Source organism: Scleropages formosus, chromosome 11 (genome assembly GCF_900964775.1).
Source record: "Scleropages formosus chromosome 11, fSclFor1.1, whole genome shotgun sequence".
NCBI lineage: Eukaryota > Metazoa > Chordata > Actinopteri > Osteoglossiformes > Osteoglossidae > Scleropages > Scleropages formosus.
The window spans coordinates 1268685-1286327 of NC_041816.1; the positions used below are offsets into that span (position 1 = coordinate 1268685).

General features: G+C 47.8%; 1 protein-coding gene across 7 annotated transcripts in view; it reads left to right on the plus strand.

Annotated features, from left to right (window-relative positions):
* Positions 1-3962: 3962 nt before the first annotated feature.
* The window catches only part of neo1a (neogenin 1a), a 134414-nt gene continuing 120733 nt past the window's right edge, over positions 3963-17643 (plus strand). For all 7 annotated transcript variants that reach the window (XM_029256140.1, XM_029256145.1, XM_029256146.1 and 4 more), the window contains exon 1: positions 3963-4630. In XM_029256140.1, the coding sequence (XP_029111973.1) occupies positions 4543-4630 (88 nt within the window). In that variant the 5' untranslated portion in view covers positions 3963-4542. The remainder of the gene's footprint in view (positions 4631-17643) is intronic.

Below are 17643 nucleotides of genomic sequence, written 5' to 3' on the forward strand. Positions count from 1 at the left end.
CTTGAGAAACTCGGGGCGGATCTCATCCACCCCCGGAGCCTTGCCACCGAGGAGTTTTTTGACTACCTCAGCAACTTCAGCCAGGGTAATGGACGAGTCCCCCTCCGAGTCCCCAGCCTCAGCTTCCTCTACGGAAGGCGTGTCGGAGGGATTGAGGAGATCCTCAAAGTACTCCTTCCACCGCCCGAGAACATCCTCAGCTGAGGTCAGCAGCGCACCACTTCCACTGTAAACAGTGTTCGTGGAACACCGCTTCCCCCCTCTGAGTCGCCGGACGGTTTGCCAGAATCTCTTTGAGGCCGACCGAAAGTCTTCCTCCATGGCCTCACCGAACTCCTCCCAAGCCCGAGTTTTTGCCGCGGCGACTGCCAGAGCCGCGCTCCGTTTGGCCCGTCGGTACCCGTCAGCTGCTTCAGGAGTCCCATGAGCCAGCCAGGCCCGATAGAACTCCTTCTTCAGCTTGACGGCATCCCTTACTTCCGGTGTCCACCACCGTGTTCGGGGATTGCCGCCGCGACAGGCACCGGAGACCTTATGGCCGCAGCTCCGAACAGCCGCACCGACAATGGAGGAGCGGAACATAGTCCATTCAGACTCAATGTCCCCCACCTCCCTCGGGACCTGGTTGAAGCTCTGTCGGAGGTGGGAGTTGAAGACCTCTCTGACAGGGGCCTCCGCCAAACGTTCCCAACAGACCCTCACTATGCGTTTGGGCCTGCCAGGTCTGTCCAGCTTTTTCCCCCGCCATCGAATCCAACTCACCACCAGGTGGTGATCAGTTGACAGCTCAGCCCCTCTCTTCACCCGAGTGTCCAAGACATATGGCCGAAGGTCAGAAGAAACGACTACAAAGTCGATCATCGACCTCCGACCTAGGGTGTCCTGGTGCCAAGTGCACTGGTGGACACCCTTATGCATGAACATGGTGTTCGTTATGGATAAACCGCGACTAGCACAGAAATCCAATAACTCACCGCTCGGGTTCAGATCAGGGAGGCCGTTCCTCCCAATCACGCCCCTCCAGGTATCACTGTCGCTGCCCACGTGGGCGTTAAAGTCCCCCAGTAGAACGACAGAGTCCCCAGTGGGAGCGCTTTCCAGCACGCCCCCCAGGGACTCTAAAAAGGCCGGGTACTCTACACTGCCGCTAGGCGCATAAGCACAAACGACAGTGAGAGACCGTTCCCTGACCCGAAGGCGTAGGGAGATGACCCTCTCATTCACCGGGGTAGACTCCAACACATGGCGGCTGAACTGGGGGGCTATTAATAAGCCCACACCAGCCCGCCGCCTCTCACCTTGGGCAACGCCAGAATAGTGGAGAGTCCACCCCCGGTCGAGTAGAGTGGTTCCAGAACCCAAGCTGTGAGTGGAAGTGAGCCCGACTATATCTAGACGGTATCTCTCAACTTCCCGCACCAGCTCAGGCTCCTTCCCCGCCAGTGAGGTGACATTCCAAGTCCCAAAAACCAGAGTTGGCGCCCGAGGTTTGGGTCGGCCGGGCACTCGGCCCCGACCACCGCCCAAATCACAACGCACCGGCCCCTTATGGTTTCTCCGGCAGGTGGTGAGCCCACCGAAGAGCGGCTCCACGTTGTGGCTTCGGGCTGAGCCCGGCCAGGCCCCGTGGGCATAGACCTGGCCACCAGGCGCTCGCATGCGAGCCCCCCCCCCAGGCCTGGCTCCAGGGTGGGGCCCCGGTGACCCCATACCGGGCGGGGTAAACGGACGCCTTGATTTTTTTGTCATAAGGGGTTTTTGAACCGCGCTTTGTCTCGTCTGTCATCCAGGACCTGTCTGCCATGGGAGACCCTACCAGGGGCATGTAGCCCCAGACAACATAGCTCCTGGACTCATTCAGGCACTCAAACCCCTCCACCACGATAAGGTGGCGGTTCACGGAGGAGGATTTCAGAGCATCTACAATATTTTGAATCTTTCATAACAGCATTAAAAACAGACTTGAAAAAGTCATTCGGTGAGAATTCACGATTACTGAAGGCAAATCTCATATTTTTGACAGCTGACAGTGGGTTTAAGAAATAGTTAAAATAGTATAATCAGACTTACAATGTGCATTTTAAAATATCAAAACATGAAATGACTAATTGAACAAATGTACTGACCGCTGTACATCAGTAAGGTCTTCCCAGTAATGATGAACATACAGTATTTACTGTACGCTGACAATAATGGTAAAGCTCTAAACACAGCCTCCAGTGGGTGGCGCTCTTCCCTACAGCCTACTGAAGGGGCTCGAGAGTCGAGAGGCTTTGTCATTTCGACCATGTACAGCTGGTACAGTACACAGTGAAACAAAATAATGTTCCTCCAGGACCGTGGTGCTACAGAACATGGTTACCGACACAGACTACATAAAGTGCCCGTCCGTATGCCAGATTTGTGCAAAGAGTGCTTGACGTTATAATAATTTCTAAAACGGGACAATATTTCCAGTGTCAGTCCAGTCCTGAGTGCTCGTGCTGTTTAGTGGGGCTTTCGGGAAGGATCACTACGAATATCTGGGGCAGAATTTGTGTTGGTTTTTCAACCTCAGGTTTTGCCCACTGTACTGATGTTCACCTAATGGGTTTTAAGAAATTACCCATTGTTTAATGTGAACAGTAGAAGTTTTTTTCTTCTCAAATAATTGGAAGATTCCATCAGACCATCAAGGCTTCAAAAAATGTGCAAGTAAAAAATAAAAAAAAATAAAGGGGACAGACAGATGGATTTGCAGGACTGTCAAATCTCTCAAACTTTAGAAAATAACCTGTACTGATGAGTCGTGATTTTGTACTATTATTATGAGTACAAAGGATGAAACCATGCCTTTTTGTTTCACTGTGGCGGAAATCAATTCCTGTGTTTCCCCAATAAAGGAAATGGATGCACTGAATTAAATAAGTATTAAGGCCATCTTATTGGGGACAGTTGTAAGTCTAATGGGACTTTAGAAATACAGCACTGCAAGTTGGCTAGAGAAAGGTAAAATGTGAATCTATTTAAAAAGGGTCAAACTAGATAATTCCTTTGGCTGCACAGCTCTCCAAATATTTTGCTTTATGGATTTAATTATCGGGTTGAAGCCTAAGGGAAAAAAAAAAATAAAGTGGGAGGGTGATGATCAGTCAGAATAAGACTGTAAAGGCAATACTGGACCTCAGCACCTTTAAGTTGATTGTCTGCATTGTAGGAACTGCTATAAGTGCTATTTGATTTATATTTTAACTGATTGACTTATTATTTGAACACTTTATTGGTGAGACATTCAATTTATTGTCTTTGTTACTCACACTTGAGCTATAAATTTGGGACTAAAGTTTTTCTCACTTTCCTGCGATAATTACCACTGATCAGTGTTATAAGGAAGAAGAAAAAAATATAAGGTTCTAGGTGTGCTGAATGATATGATATGAGAACTTGGAACATCACATGATTCATATTTTCAGACATTACTCCAGGCCTGATTTTAACTTGTGTATGCAGATGAGAGGATGAAAGCAACAAATCCTCATTAGTCACGTCATTACCTAGTTTTGGATTGCTATTATGGGGCGCAGTGGGTTGGACCGGGTCCTGCTCTCTGGTGGGTCTGGGGTTCGAGTCCTGCTGGGGGTGCCTTGCGGCGGACTGGCGTCCCGTCCTGGGTGTGTCCCCTCCCCCTCCGGCCTTACGCCCTGTGTTGCCGGGTAGGCTCCGGTTCCCCGTGACCCCGTATGGGACAAGCGGTTCTGAAACTGATTGCTATTATATCTAACCAGTGCCAACAGTGTGGTCTACCCGCCACATTCCTGCGGACAAAAGCTGATCAATAAGTTAATAGCCGATACGGGGCACTTCCACACACACAATTCGCCGTTTGTTTCCATGAGAAGGTGCCATTCCGGTGTGGCGCATGCCCATTCCGGGACTTCCACTCTCCCGCCGCTCCGGAATTCCAGCTCCTGGTTTTCCATGAGTCCGCGGCAGATTCCAGTCTCTCCGCTGAGCCTTAGCGAGCAGTTGGGTTCTGGAGAAGCAGGAGACGCTGCGGGGTCCGAGTCCTCCTTTAGCGCCACCTCAGCTCGCCTCGTGCCCGGAGCTTTCCTGGATCTTCCTTCTGCCCCTCCGCTCCGGACTGCGGCTGTGGGCGAATCATTCTGCGCCCAACGTTGGCCGCAATGATTTCTCCGGCCATGGATTGACTTGAGGCTCCTTCGACCCCCCCCACCCCTCCTCCTCCTCCTCCTCCTCCCCCGCGCTGAAGTGAAGACCACGGTCGTCAGAGCCCTCGTGCGTGAACCGACCCGCGGCGGCGCGCGTGCTATCTCTGCGCAAACTCCCACTCCCGCTGTCCCACCATCTCCATGTGTCCTCCTGCGGGTTCCTGTTACCATCACCGCGGGGAAACGCTCACCCTCCACCGCCGCTCTCCACCCGGGGACCACCGGCGGCTTCAGCCCAGCAGGATCTAAACTCGGATTTCTCTCGCTTTATTATATATTATTTCTCCTTTTACTACTAGCATTTTTATAGAGAGCAGATAAAGCGCAGAGAGAGATGGCGGAGCGGCGGGTCCGGCTGCTCCTCTTCCTCGCTCTCCTCACCTTCCTGCGCTCGACCACCGGCACCAAGCACGCGCACACAGGTGGGCTCCCGCGCTCCTTACCCGCACGCGCTCGAACCCGCAAAGTTAGTTTGTGGAGGAAAAATTGAGAAGAGCCGCATGAACGGTGGCTTCCCGTTTCTTCTCCCACTTTTTGCGCCGTCGCTACGGTAGACTAAGGTTCAGGTGTGTGTGTGTGCGCGTGCGCGCGCGCGCGGTGAGCTAACCCTAGTGGTGGTCAGTTGCGCGGACCCGACCCGACACGACACCTGGCCGCATTCACGAAGCACTTAATTTCTTCATGGGGGAAGAAGGTGCGAAAATGGCGCTTTTCGGCGCGTCTCATTTGTTTTCGCTCTTTATAATTGCGTTTAAACCACACTTAGCGGTAGTGCATTTTTTCCCGATTATTCATTGCTGCTTCGTCACGGGCTTCTCTCCGTTGCATCGAAACTCGGGCTGTGTCTCGAGCCCCGGCTTCTTCTTTGCAGTCGGTGCACGCGCGACAGGAGGAGGAATGATCGTCTCTCTCTCTCACACACACACACACACACACACACTTACCTGTGCGATTTGTGAAAAATGGTTCTTAAAATGTGGCTTGCGAACAGTTTTTAGAAACAAGAAAAATGAATACATCATCGTGCGAAGGTTTTGTTTTCTAGACTAAGACATGAAAAAATGCAGTTACATAAAATTGTGGCCCGTTTCGTTTGCGGCTTCACATTTATTTAACAGGAGACACGATGATTCATTTAGTGTGTGGCAAAAAAAAGAGCTGAAGAGTTTTATTTAGGAGGTTATGACTTGAGCCCATACCCCGTTTTTATACATACAGGTAGTAGCTCATGTGTAAATGTAATAGTAAAGCTGCAATAACTTCTTTTCTAGGGGCTAAAAGGAAATCATAGCGAATTATTACATATTCCCTCAGTGTGGAGCTCCTGTCTGCAGGGAGATGCTGTCTGGCCAACACACACACACACACACACCTCTTAAATGTTTACACGACTGTTATTGTGTTATACCTCTTGGTTAAAGGCCAAACAAACTACTGCACTAATTAACCATTTCATGTGGTGTCTCAGTTGTAAAAACGCACGAAACTAAAGTAGTAGTTATATAGTTTATATAGACAATTGAAGTGCAGAGCTCTTCCAAAAGTTTCTTTTACCAAACACACGGATTTATCTGAGAGCTGCATTAAATCCCGCTTGGTAAATATTGTAATATTTGATAACATACCTCAGAATTATGCTATCTGTTGGCATGTTTTCTGTTTTGTTCTCCATTTTTACTTGGATAGTGTGACTGCAACCAGTTACCACATCATCAAGTGGAAAATTTCTAGAATGTTCTGTGGTGTTCTACGTCTCCTCCTATGTGTATCTTTGGAAAATGTCACTTTCCACAAATTAAACGCAGAGGTTTTCTGTAAGCATATGCAAATTTGGCAAATTCTCCTGTTGCAAACTACTTATGTTGCTGGCAGCCATGACTTTTTTTTTTTTCTTTTTTTGCTTGGTCGTCAAGTGCATCATGAAGATGGTTGGAACTGGATTTCCCCAAACGGAGGGACTTGAGTGGGAGAAGCCGAGGCTCCCATTACGGCATGAAAAGGGGTTGGCAGTGGTACGGAAAATGCACGCGGGCAGGCAGGCAGGCAGGCAGGCATTGCTGGAGAATAGTACAAAGAGAAGGATGGGGGTAGGGTGTGGAATGGACAGACTCGGCCTGGAAACTAATAAAACCAGGAGATTAGGGGGGACGGGGCCGTTCCTCCGGGAGAAGGATTCCAGAGAGCTGCAGCAGCGGGATCTACGTGCGCAGGACTGCGTCTCAAGTTACTAATTGTAGGGTCCCCTTCTGAAAATGCCTGTTTATTTGAAACACATTTTTTCAAAACTTCTCTCTACCCAAGCCCCACCTAAAATTTCCATCAGGCAAAAGCTAGGAATTACTCATAGAAAATAACAATATACTTTCTATTTATTCACTTCAGACACCTTTCACCCCCCCCCCATGCGATGCACATCTCGGAGAACAATACAAAAAATGCATTATATCAACGTTTAAATAGAGACGTGATTCTTGAGTAACTTTTTGAACTCGTACTAGTTTAACGTTCATGCTGGGTAGGCGGTAGCATAGTGGTGGTTAGAGCTGTTGCCTTTGGACCCAGAGGTTTCAGGTTTGTATCCCACCTTTAGTACCCTTGAGCAAGGTACTTAACCTAAATTACTCCCATCACACTTCCCAGCTGTGTAAATGGGTAAATAATTGTAAGTAACTTAACATTGTAATTTGTTTTGCAGAAAAGCATCAAATGAATAAATGTCAATTTAGGGCAATCTACCATTTGGTTCGGATGAACGGCAACGAACATCAAGTTCTTCTGTTTTTAGATCACTTGCACTATTTTCAACTATCAATCATTTCTCAGATTTTCTTAACAGTAGAACTGGTCCTGTTTGTGGTGATATATTCCCGGTCTCCGAGATGCTAGCTAGCTTAGTGGTGTGTCTGGCATAATGACTCTTTTGCTTTTTCTTGTTTGCACTCCGCTCTACTTATCCTCCTGGTTTCATGCAATATGTAATGTAACATCTTATCACCAGGGTGCTGTGTTTACGTTCAGAGGGCCACTATTGGGTTGTAGTTGAGGATGTCGATGGAGTTGACCACCAGGTATAGTTCAGTTCCATAAAGTCTCTTGTTTCTTAGAATGATCCAAGCACCCCCATTCTAAGATATTTATCCTTTCTGGTTTCCTTGAACAATCAGAGTATCACTGATATGACCAGACCACTCTCAGAAATGGCTTTGCTCTTGGAACTTTGCTATGTTTTGCATTTTCTGCAGCCAGTGTGCTTTCACCAAACAAGTGTGCTACCATGCCGTGATGATCCTGGATGTTTGCTTTTGAGAAAGGGTGCGTTGGTCATTTGTAAAAGGGTTTATCATGCTTTATTATGATGAATGAAGTACATGTTAAGAAAGAAGCCTTGGGTTGGTGGAAGTGTACTCACCATGTGTCTGTTGTTGACTCTAGAGGGTTACCTCCCCCATTGTACCAATGACTTGAGCATGCCCATGTTCTGCTGGCCACCAAGGCCTTCCTTGTTCGCTGCTCTCTGCTGCGTATCTCACTGTTTACTAATGATTGATTTATGTGTCGAGTCCACTCATAATGGCAAAATGATCCCCCTGCCAGTTAGAGGGTGATAATTGCATGTGTAGCCAAGCGATTGGTTCATTAGGTTGGGTAATTAAAATCCCCAGGTTAACACTCATTTGTAGTATCTTACTGCTGGAGAATGTGAAGACTAGTAGGGTGTAAATGGGAAGAAAGGTAGAAAACATGAGACCTATTACTAATGGGGAGATTAACCGATGGTCTCACTTCCTGTGTGGTCTGTAGGATCTTGGCTGCTGCTTCAAATTTCCATTACACCTCAGCGGCTGCCCCCGGCCGTAATAACTCTGGTTATGGAAAAACCTACTTTATAAAAGGCATTGTAATTATGATTTTATTATACCTAATTCTTTGCGTTACGCTGTCTTCCAGTCTCCTTTGTTGGGTGGATGGGGGGGTGGTCCGCTGAACAAACAAATCAGTTCACCTGCCACTCACTCCTTTCATCGTAAGGGGGTGACTATAGAGTAGCAGCTGTCAGAGACTCGGCCTTTGCTTGTCAGTTTATTAATTCTCAGCGTATTTTATCCTTTGGTAATTGTCTAATGTGCAAATAAAGACTTCCGAATAGAGCTGGGTGAGAATGTGAATGCGTATGGTGACTGACTGATACCAGACACAAAGCGACACCCAAACTGTCAGAGGTTAGATTATCCGTTTAGCTCCCGCCACGATAATGAATAATGTGAGTGTTATTGAGCACTTGTCAAAATGGAGATTGTTTTCCCTGACACGTGGGATTCATTAAAAAAACAAAAGTCCTCAGGGCTCTGTCCACATGTGATACATGTGCTTGTTCTTCAGGCTGTCGCTCCCAGCGCGGAAAGTAGGGGAAAGCGATTAGGTGGACTCCGGTTCCTCAATGCAAGGGAGAAGGGGAAACATGCCAAATGCAAGGCAACCCAGCTGGGCTGCTGGGCACATGTGGAAAGTCAGCGCTCTGATTTCAGTGCCGAGTTCTCTGGATGCTTTCGCTGGGCCCTCTTGCTGGCCTCTCCAGTTTATAGAGCTCCGTGCTGGGATTCACTGGCGCTGGCGATCAACAGCAGTCTGTCTCCTCCCCTGCTCTGCACAGTTTTCATCTGTTATGAGTACAAAGCAACCTGTTTTAGTCATTAGCCTTACTACTGCATAGTGTTTTTTTGCCCCGTGGTACAAGACTCGCGAGATGCCTTCTGGATGACAAAGTGGATTACACCAAAGAAGTTTCTCTATGATGTGACAATAAAGATTTGATTTGATTGTTTTGGAACCACTTTTGGTACCCCCCTGTCTTTTGTCCTTTCCCTTATAAATCTGTCTTCCTCTTCTTAAAGGTAGAAGTGGGAGCTTGCTAGTTGTCCATGAAGAAGTAATTGTTGGGAGACTGGCTTGGGCAGCTCTCTGACCCAGTGGTCATCTTCTGCCCCGCAGTGTTAAAGTGAAAAGCCGTTGTCACTCTCTGATCCATCGGGGTGGTGGAGCGCCGCAAGGTGCAAAGCCGCACTTTGCATCCAAAGATCCTCATATATTAGGTGACTTCTAGGTCGCTAGTTGACCTCAAGGCACGAGTGGGTCCAGGTGAACAGGTGTGTGGGCTAAAAATGGTTATGCTTGGAGCTCTTTGGAAGCACTGTCGGTTAGAGCTTTGGGCAGTGGGATTGTTGCCCACTTGGCGGGGAGGAGGAGAAAGTGGAGCTTTGCTCTCACTGCTCCCTGGGAATAGCATTAAAAAGACATCAGGACTGACCGTTGTCAGCAGTACCGGAATGAAGAGCGTTTAGAAGGCAAGTTGGGCAATTAAAAACGGATGGATTATCAAGGTTGTTTGAAACTGGCTGCTGATTGCTCTGGCTTGTTGGAGAATGTGGTAATTATTCCTCAAGCATTTGCAAGTCTTGGCCCTTCCATGCCTTGTCAAGGTGGCAGAATGGGGGTCGACGTGTCCCTCGACCACGGTTGCGCTGCGCCAGCCAAACGCATCGTACCCAGCATATGGCTGTAGTTTTCCGATAGCTCGTTGGCGTTAGTATTATGTAAATGGGGGATATGACAAATGCTGGTGTTCTGCTGGAACTTTGCTAAGCAAAAGTAATTTTATTTTCCAGTAATTTTGTGCCAAGAGCTCCACCATAAGTGGGGGTGTTTTGCAGAGCCTTTGTCAACATGGATTTCCATGTCGGTGGCGCCATGGCATGAGCGTCTGAGTGTTTCTTGCGCTCGCTGCGCTGACGGCGTCACGAGCTGCAAGCTGAAGTGCCAAACTGAGTTGTCAGTTTGATGGCAGTAATTTGTAATTATGATTTTTGAAAGGGGCCGGCTTTGTTGACTAAAGGAAGTCTTGCAAGAACACCCATCTTTTATGCTGTGGAATTGCTCCCTGTCATTTTTGAGCGCTGTTATGAAATAATACTGTCATTTTTTTTTGCAACTATAGCCTTGCTAATACGCTAAACAGTGTTTGAGGAAGTTCACCTTTACTGAGCGTTTGGAAAATGAAGCGGTAAATCTAGAGTTGTATGAGAAGGGACAGATCGAGGAGAAGAATAAAGATTTAATTTGCTTTGCCTCCCAATGTTATGTAGGAATCCGTCCAGTGAAAGGGTTCTGTGTCTGTGGAGGTGCTTCCCCTGTGTTTTTAGAAGATCTGTGAAGAGCTTTGAGCTGTGGTTTCTTTCTGCTCGAGGGCTTGCAGGGAGGGGCGAGCGGCACCTACTAACCCTGGCAGCTGGGAAGGTTGGCACGTGTTGTGCCTGTGTCAGAATGCATGAGGAACTTGAAGTTTGCCCTGGGAAAGCAAGCTGCGTGCGTGCGTGCGTTCCTCTTCTCCTTCAGCAGGGCATGGTGAAAACAATGATTTCTTGATTTTGACTAATGTAGCGATCTCGTCGTCCAGCATTAAGACTATTGAGATTGTTAAAATGGCCATTTGTGAGAGGTAGCTGTGCTAGACTGAGGTTGAGACCCTTTTGTCCACAGCAACTGCAGTTTTTGTGAGGAATGTTAAGTGGTGCAGCGAGGTCTAACACTGAAAAGAACACTGAAATTAATTTTCCACCCTACATACATTTCATGTGGACTTTGCCAAACTTTCTTCTCAGCAAGAGAATAAACGTGAAACAGAAGAGCAGCGGATGCCCGAGGCCAGGGTTTCCTGGATAAACACCATCTGTCCTCTCCTACATTTAAAAATGCACACGTCCATAATTTGGAAAAACATTGGTGTCTGAAACTGAACGCTGCGGTTGTGGACAGGATGAGCTTTGATTGGTTGTTTAGGTTTGGGCATTCATGGTATTTATTTAACGTGTAGGTAATCATATATGTGTAAACAGCCTTTCTTCAAGAACAGGAGGCCTCGATATTGGGCTGAGGTTTTGTCTTCTCCCGACATTGTCAGCGTGCTGTTCCTGTTTAAATTCGCAGGGACTTGTGGAATTATTGATGCAGATGTTTCCTCTGCCTTGACTCTTTCAGTTTAAAATGCAACTGGTGCACTTTAGTAACTCTGTAAACTGAGTGTAAAACTTGACAAGGTGCCCCACCAAAGTTATTAAAATGAAACAAGAGCTGTCCTTACGGAACTCCTAATTAATTGCTTTGCTTTACTTTTTGCCGTACCTTCTCCACCTACAGCACAGAGCCCTGGGTTGTTCTTCGGCGTTCCTTGGATTATTTCCATCCACAGATTGCTGTGTGCTGGGGTTCAGTTAGCGTGCAAAGCAGACCTGGGAAGTGAGGGAAATATTTACGAATGTGTGTATGTGTTTGAAAAAGCAATATAAATGCTTTTTGACTGCTTGGTTCTAAGGAGTTCTTGAGTTCCAAATGGGACAGGCTGTAATTTGAACCCATTTTTCCCCCTTGCTGACCCACTTTGTGAATAGGACCGCTTTTGATAGGGTCTTGGCATTCTACTGTATCTCAACAATATGAGAGTTGTCTGACCTACTTCCTTCTCCAAATGGTCCTGGCCATCGTGTTCTTCCCACTTGATGAGCTGGCAGTTGAGTTCTACCCTTGTAGGGCCCTCCACCTTTGACCCTTCCCTATGCTCTCCATCCTGCATTACTCGTCAACAATTTGAGTGTTCCGGGTGAGGCTGGACAGTACTTGAGTGGGATTAACTGGACAGAAGAGTGAAACCAGAGCAACCCATGAGTGTCCATCTCTGAGCGTTACTGTAGAATGGCTGCAAACGCATGTTGGTTGACATCCCTCTTGAAACCTGTGAACTGAATCCTAGTGAACTCAGATTTTCAGATGATGTACATATGTCATATCCATTCTGGGTGTTTAAAGGCGATGACTCTTTTAAATAAAAAAGGTGGGGGAGGGGCGGCAGGTAGTTTGTTCGAATCGAAGAGGAGTTCATCCCACTTCTAGCACTATGTTGGTCACTCAACCTATTGCGGCCCCTCCAGGGATAGGGACTGATATTATGATTAAACCATAACGTTAATTTCTTTTCAAAGAGAATGTGAGATTTATTTTTAGTGGTTTTGGGGCACATTGACTTTGTTGCGCTCATTAAAAAGATGACTAATTTCCTAATCACACGGGGCCCCGCAGCACGGCTCGTGTTAGTTTTGGAAGCTTTGGCTTAGTCAGTTAATTAATTTCTGAGAAAGATCACTTACTGGTCTTGTTTTCTCTCGTTCTGTGGTTTTTTTTTTTAATAAATTGCACCTGCTGAAGGAGCAGATACAGAAAGCAAAATTCCTTTGAGGTAACCCTGTGACATTCTTGTTGCGGTTGTTGGATGTTTTAATTCCAGCTCATTCTGAGTTGCTAATGAGCAATTTATGTGTGATGAACAAGACTTGTAGGGACCAAAACATGCTTCAAGCACAATGTAAATTTTTCCTCTTCGGAATTCGATTCCCCCCCCCCCAAATCAGCGCTATGATATTTGAAATACCTTCAAGAGAGAAAAGACAGTTGTCATCCATGTGTGTAGTGTTGGGGGAACTTTTCGACAACATCGTGACTTGAGGTACATTGAGGAATACAGCACTCTGAATACCGAAAACTAAAATGTCCCTGTGCTGTGGAAACCCGAGTGTCTTGGTAATCAGTTTATAACCTCCGGTGCATCCGAGTGTGGAGGAGACTTCTTTCCAGCCCAAGTCCATCTCCGAGTTGAGTAGAAGGGAGGCCGTCGGGAGGGAGGAGATTCGCACTCGGCTCCTCCAGCACAGAGCAGCCGTGGCCGCGGTTGTTTCCCTCCCCTCCGTTCACTCAGCTCTGCTTTGCTGTATTAAGAGGTCAGAGATGTGTACAGAGGCAGCCAATTACCGCCTGGGTAACACGCAGCCGTGATATAACAGCGTTGCTCAAATGAAACGGCTCGCCCTTTACAGAACACGGTAACATTTGCCCGACTGTTTTTTTCCGTAGCAGGACCGGACGTGTTCATTCCGCTCGGTCACCGTTAGCCCTCCACGCCACAATGCGGATGAGTCTGTGTCTCATTTCCTACCTGGAAATATCGTCCCCGGTCCCGTTGCTGTGCTGACTTCCCCCGCTCCGTCATCCGATTGTGTTGTAGAGCTGAGAGAAAGCCCAGTCCCTCATTCACAGCTGCATACCCTGTGATATTAACCGTGTTTATATAACACGTTTGTCCATTATAGCCTGCTATATTAATCAACTTTACAGTGATTTACCCATTCGTGCAACACAGTATTCTTGCTGGATCAGTTCAGGGTAAGTGCCTTGATCGAGGTTGCTGTAGCCAGGGGGTTTTGGACCCAGGACCGTCCCACTGCAAGGCGAAAGCCCTAAAACCTGCGCTGTTGGCGATTGATGCCGGCCCGAGACCTCCTGAGCGAGAGCCTCAGTGTCTCTTCCCGGGTTCCTGTGCGTACCCTGTTTGTTGTCAGCGTTGAACATCCCCAGGTTCCTCTGTCACCATAACAGCTTCAAAAACATGAAACGGCCATAAGGACAAAAAGGTCGTAAGCATTTATTTGACTTTCTTGTTATGATATTTATAGTATTGCAAATATTTGCTTACTGTGGCCTTCATGAAACAGCCTTGTTTTATGTGTTTATTCATGGCAGGTCATATAACTTGTTTGTTTCGGAAAGTTGGATATTAGCTTTTCCTAATATAGTAAAGTTATGTTGTGAATTGATAAACTGTTATGAATATTTATGGCCTTTTAGATGGTCCCATGCTAGGAGAAATTTGTGTATGTGTGGGTTTTTCTTTCCTCTTCCCCTTCTCTCTCCCCTCTGTTGGCTCTGTGTGTCTGTGTGAGTGACATCTCCCATCATGCCTCAGTGCAGTGTGTGCGCTGACAACTTAGTTTCCTGTGGTTGAGGCCTGGAGCCATCAGCCGTCCTCCAGCACAGCTGCCAGTGATTGGAATGGGGGGGTGAGGCGGGTCAGTACACCTCCCAAACCTGAGGAGATACGGTTTCTCGTCTCAGGAAGCTGCCTGGCAGCGAGTGATGGAAAGCAGTCGCCGCAGACTCCTGACCCCTGAACTGTGACCTTTGACCCCCCCTTATGAATGGAAATGATCTGGCATCCCAGTGCTGGGCTGCTGGACTCTGGTTCTTTCCGGGGAGGAGGTGGAGTACGAAGGGGTGCGATGGGGCCGCAGGCTGTTGCGCTGTGTACTGGAATGCTAGTGGAGCTTCTCGCTTGGAGCCCAGAGTAGAAGAGATGCTCGGCTATAGGCCTGCTCTGTCTGTCTGTGTGCGTGTCTCTCGCATACACACGCACGCACACCCTGTGTTCCTCAACAGCTGACCTTAACTGCTGCGCACTGTGATGGTTTCCCCCGGAGTTGGAGAGCAGAGCCATATTATGCTAATACTTCAATGACCATAGTTCATACACCCTCATTATGGACATTAATGGCCACATATTACTGCTCATTAGTAAAAGTGGAGTAGTCGTTGCTGAAGGGCCTTTGGTGTCAGTTCTGCAGAACAAAACCGTTGCTTTCTCATGTAAATGGAGGAGCCTGAAGAGTGTTTTGGCATTTTTATTTGTGTGATCTTCAATGAATCATCTGCTAAATTAGTGGTTAATGTCACCCAGGGAGTCCTGGGTTTTACTGACCACGCGCTGAAGGATGTCCAGTTGGTCTTCCATGACAAATTCATGCAGCTTGGACTTAATGACTATGCATGAAGCATGGTGAGTTGGTCTGATGGAACATGAGCTTAAATCTGGCTCATTCTCTGTGGAGTTTGCGTGGGTTTTGTCCAGGTGCTCTTGTTTCCTTCCACGGTTCCAGGACGTGTTTCCAGTGAACTGGTGACTGTGCGCGTGAGTAAATGGTTGGGTGTTTGTGCCCTGCAGTGGACTCCATTCCTGTCCAGGGGGTCCTCTGCCTCATGCTTTGTGCTTCACGGGTAGACTCTGTATCACAGTGACGCTGCACTGGATTTGGGGTTGTCGATAATGGATAGAAAGTAGAAGCTGACTAAGAGGAGGACGCATTTCCTTGCATGAGGGAGTATGAAGAAGGAAGATGACACATTTGTATGCGGTTAGTAAGCCGTCTGTCAGTAGGATGCCTTGCGCGTTTCGTGAAACGGTCTATCTCTGTAGACAGAGAATGTAGAGGGATACTGAGATGTAATGTGCTTCCTTTGCACTGTATGCAGAACTCTGCTCTTCTCAGCAAACACGTTTCGAGGGAGGCGGGGTGTTTTTTCCCAGGCAGATGATTAATGTTGTACTTCCAAAGAGGAGTGTGAGTTTCCGTGCTCTGAATGGTCCTCGCTATCTTCGCTCCCCCGAGGGCCCCTCGTGCCAGGGCAGGGTCGTGCTCAGTCCCGCTTGTGCAGAGGCTCCGCTCTTGGTTAGTCCTCGTGTTTGAACGCAGCTGCTGTGTTTAGCGTGCGTGCAGGCCAAGAAGTGTGGGGAAGTGTGGTGGTTACCTGAGAGAACACCTCCACGCAGCAGAAGTTGGACATGCATTCTGAAAGTGTGTGTTTTAGGGCAGAGGGCAAACCCCCCCCCCGAGGGGGTGTGGCAGGTACACACACAATTTCCTCAATGGAGGCTCCTCTGGTACAGTGCTTGGCAGATGAGTCGGTCCTTTTAGTGAGAGGTCCTGTGGTTTAAGGCGTTAATGAAATGCCCCCTGTGGTTTGTGGTGGCCTGGGGTAACAGCTGGTGCTGGTTCTACAGGGGGTGCTGAGGAGAAGGGGGCAGGGGTTATTTGTTATGGCAGTGACAGTAGACTTGGTAACAGAGCTCTCCTCCATTCAGACCCCATGGAACTGTTGCCAGGACTCCAGCTCTGTAGCAGGGCACTATTGTAGATCAGGGTCATGGGTTCAAGTGCTCCCTGGGGTGATGTCTCGCATTTATACATAGCTTCAGGATCAGGGGTTCACGCTACCAGTGGAGGTAATTAACTTATAAGGAGAAGGAGCCGCTTCGTCTGGCCTTCCTCATGTGGCCATGGCGCAGGACTGATGAGCCAAGAACATTGATTCCCATCTTTAAGACACTGGAAATGCTGCAGAATCCGCACCGATAGCAGTAATTATCATAAATTTGAATTTAACGGATGCCTTTGTCCAGAATGACCAACAATGCTAGAGAAGATGCAAAAGAGCCCCACCCCACACGTGCATGCACGCACGCACGCACACACGGGACAGGTCATATAGTGTTCACTTCACCTGAAACATGTCTGTAGACTGTGGGAGGAAACCAGAGCATTTGGCGGAACCCCACACGAACAAAGGCAAAAAAAGTATACCCAGTCTAAGCTGGATTTGAACCCATGTCCAAACCAATAGCTTAGTAAAAGTGGGGCAACAGCAATACCTGCTGTCACTGTTTACTGTATGTAGAACTGAACTTTGTTGTGTGGTGTTTTTGAGTCAAAGTTTGATGGGTAGAATAACAGGTCCTCCAGCATGAGGTGCATGTTAACTGCCCTCAACCCTGAAACGCTGTGTGCTTTATTTGCATGCTGGGTCACCTCATGTTGCTAAAGCAGTGGATTAATAAAAAAAAAAAAAACACTTCAGTGTAAAAGCAACAGCAAAACAATTGAATAGATCATAAAAATAATGAGAGGACAACAAATCTAGCCAGGGCTGTTATAAACTACAAGTCTCATGGCTCAGTCTGTCCCATAGTGTGTGAGTGACAGAGAGTGTGTGTGTGTGTGTGTGTGTGTGTGTGTGTGTTCCACTGATGTATGGATGAGTAACCCAGTGTAAGTAGTGTGGGCTAATAACACTACATACAGTTCATTGGAAGTCGCTTTGGAGAAAAGCGTCTCCTAAATACACACGCACACACACACACACATTTTCGGAACTGCTTATCCCATACGGGGTCATGGGGAACTGGAGCCTACCCGGTAACACAGGGCGTAAGGCCAGAAGGGGAGGGGACACACCCAGGACGGGATGCCAGTCCGCCGCAAGGCACCCCAAGAGGGACTCGAACCCCAGACCCACCCGAGAGCAGGACCCGGTCCAACCCACTGCGCCACCGCGACTCCTAGGCGTGTCCTAAATAAATAAATGTAAATGTAATGGTGTAATTATTGTTGTAATTATTACCTTGTTTCTCATCTCCTGAGCAATGACAGTGGTGAAGGAACTGGTTGTTTCACGCTGATCATTTTGGGAGTAAAGGTATTTCCTGGGGGGGTTACACAGCACGTTCAGAGGAAAGGGTCTTTGGTCGCCACTTCCCCTTACCCTTGGTACACTCCTTGTCTGTTCATATCCTTCGTTGTCTTTCGCTATGGAGACTGATCACTAATTGTGTTTTGGTTGAGGGGTTCCTTTCAACTTTTTCTACTTGTACCCGGCGATGTGGTAGAGCATCGTCCCAGTGCCCAATGTCCAGTGCCTGACTCTGAGTCCGAAGCAGTTGGTCAAG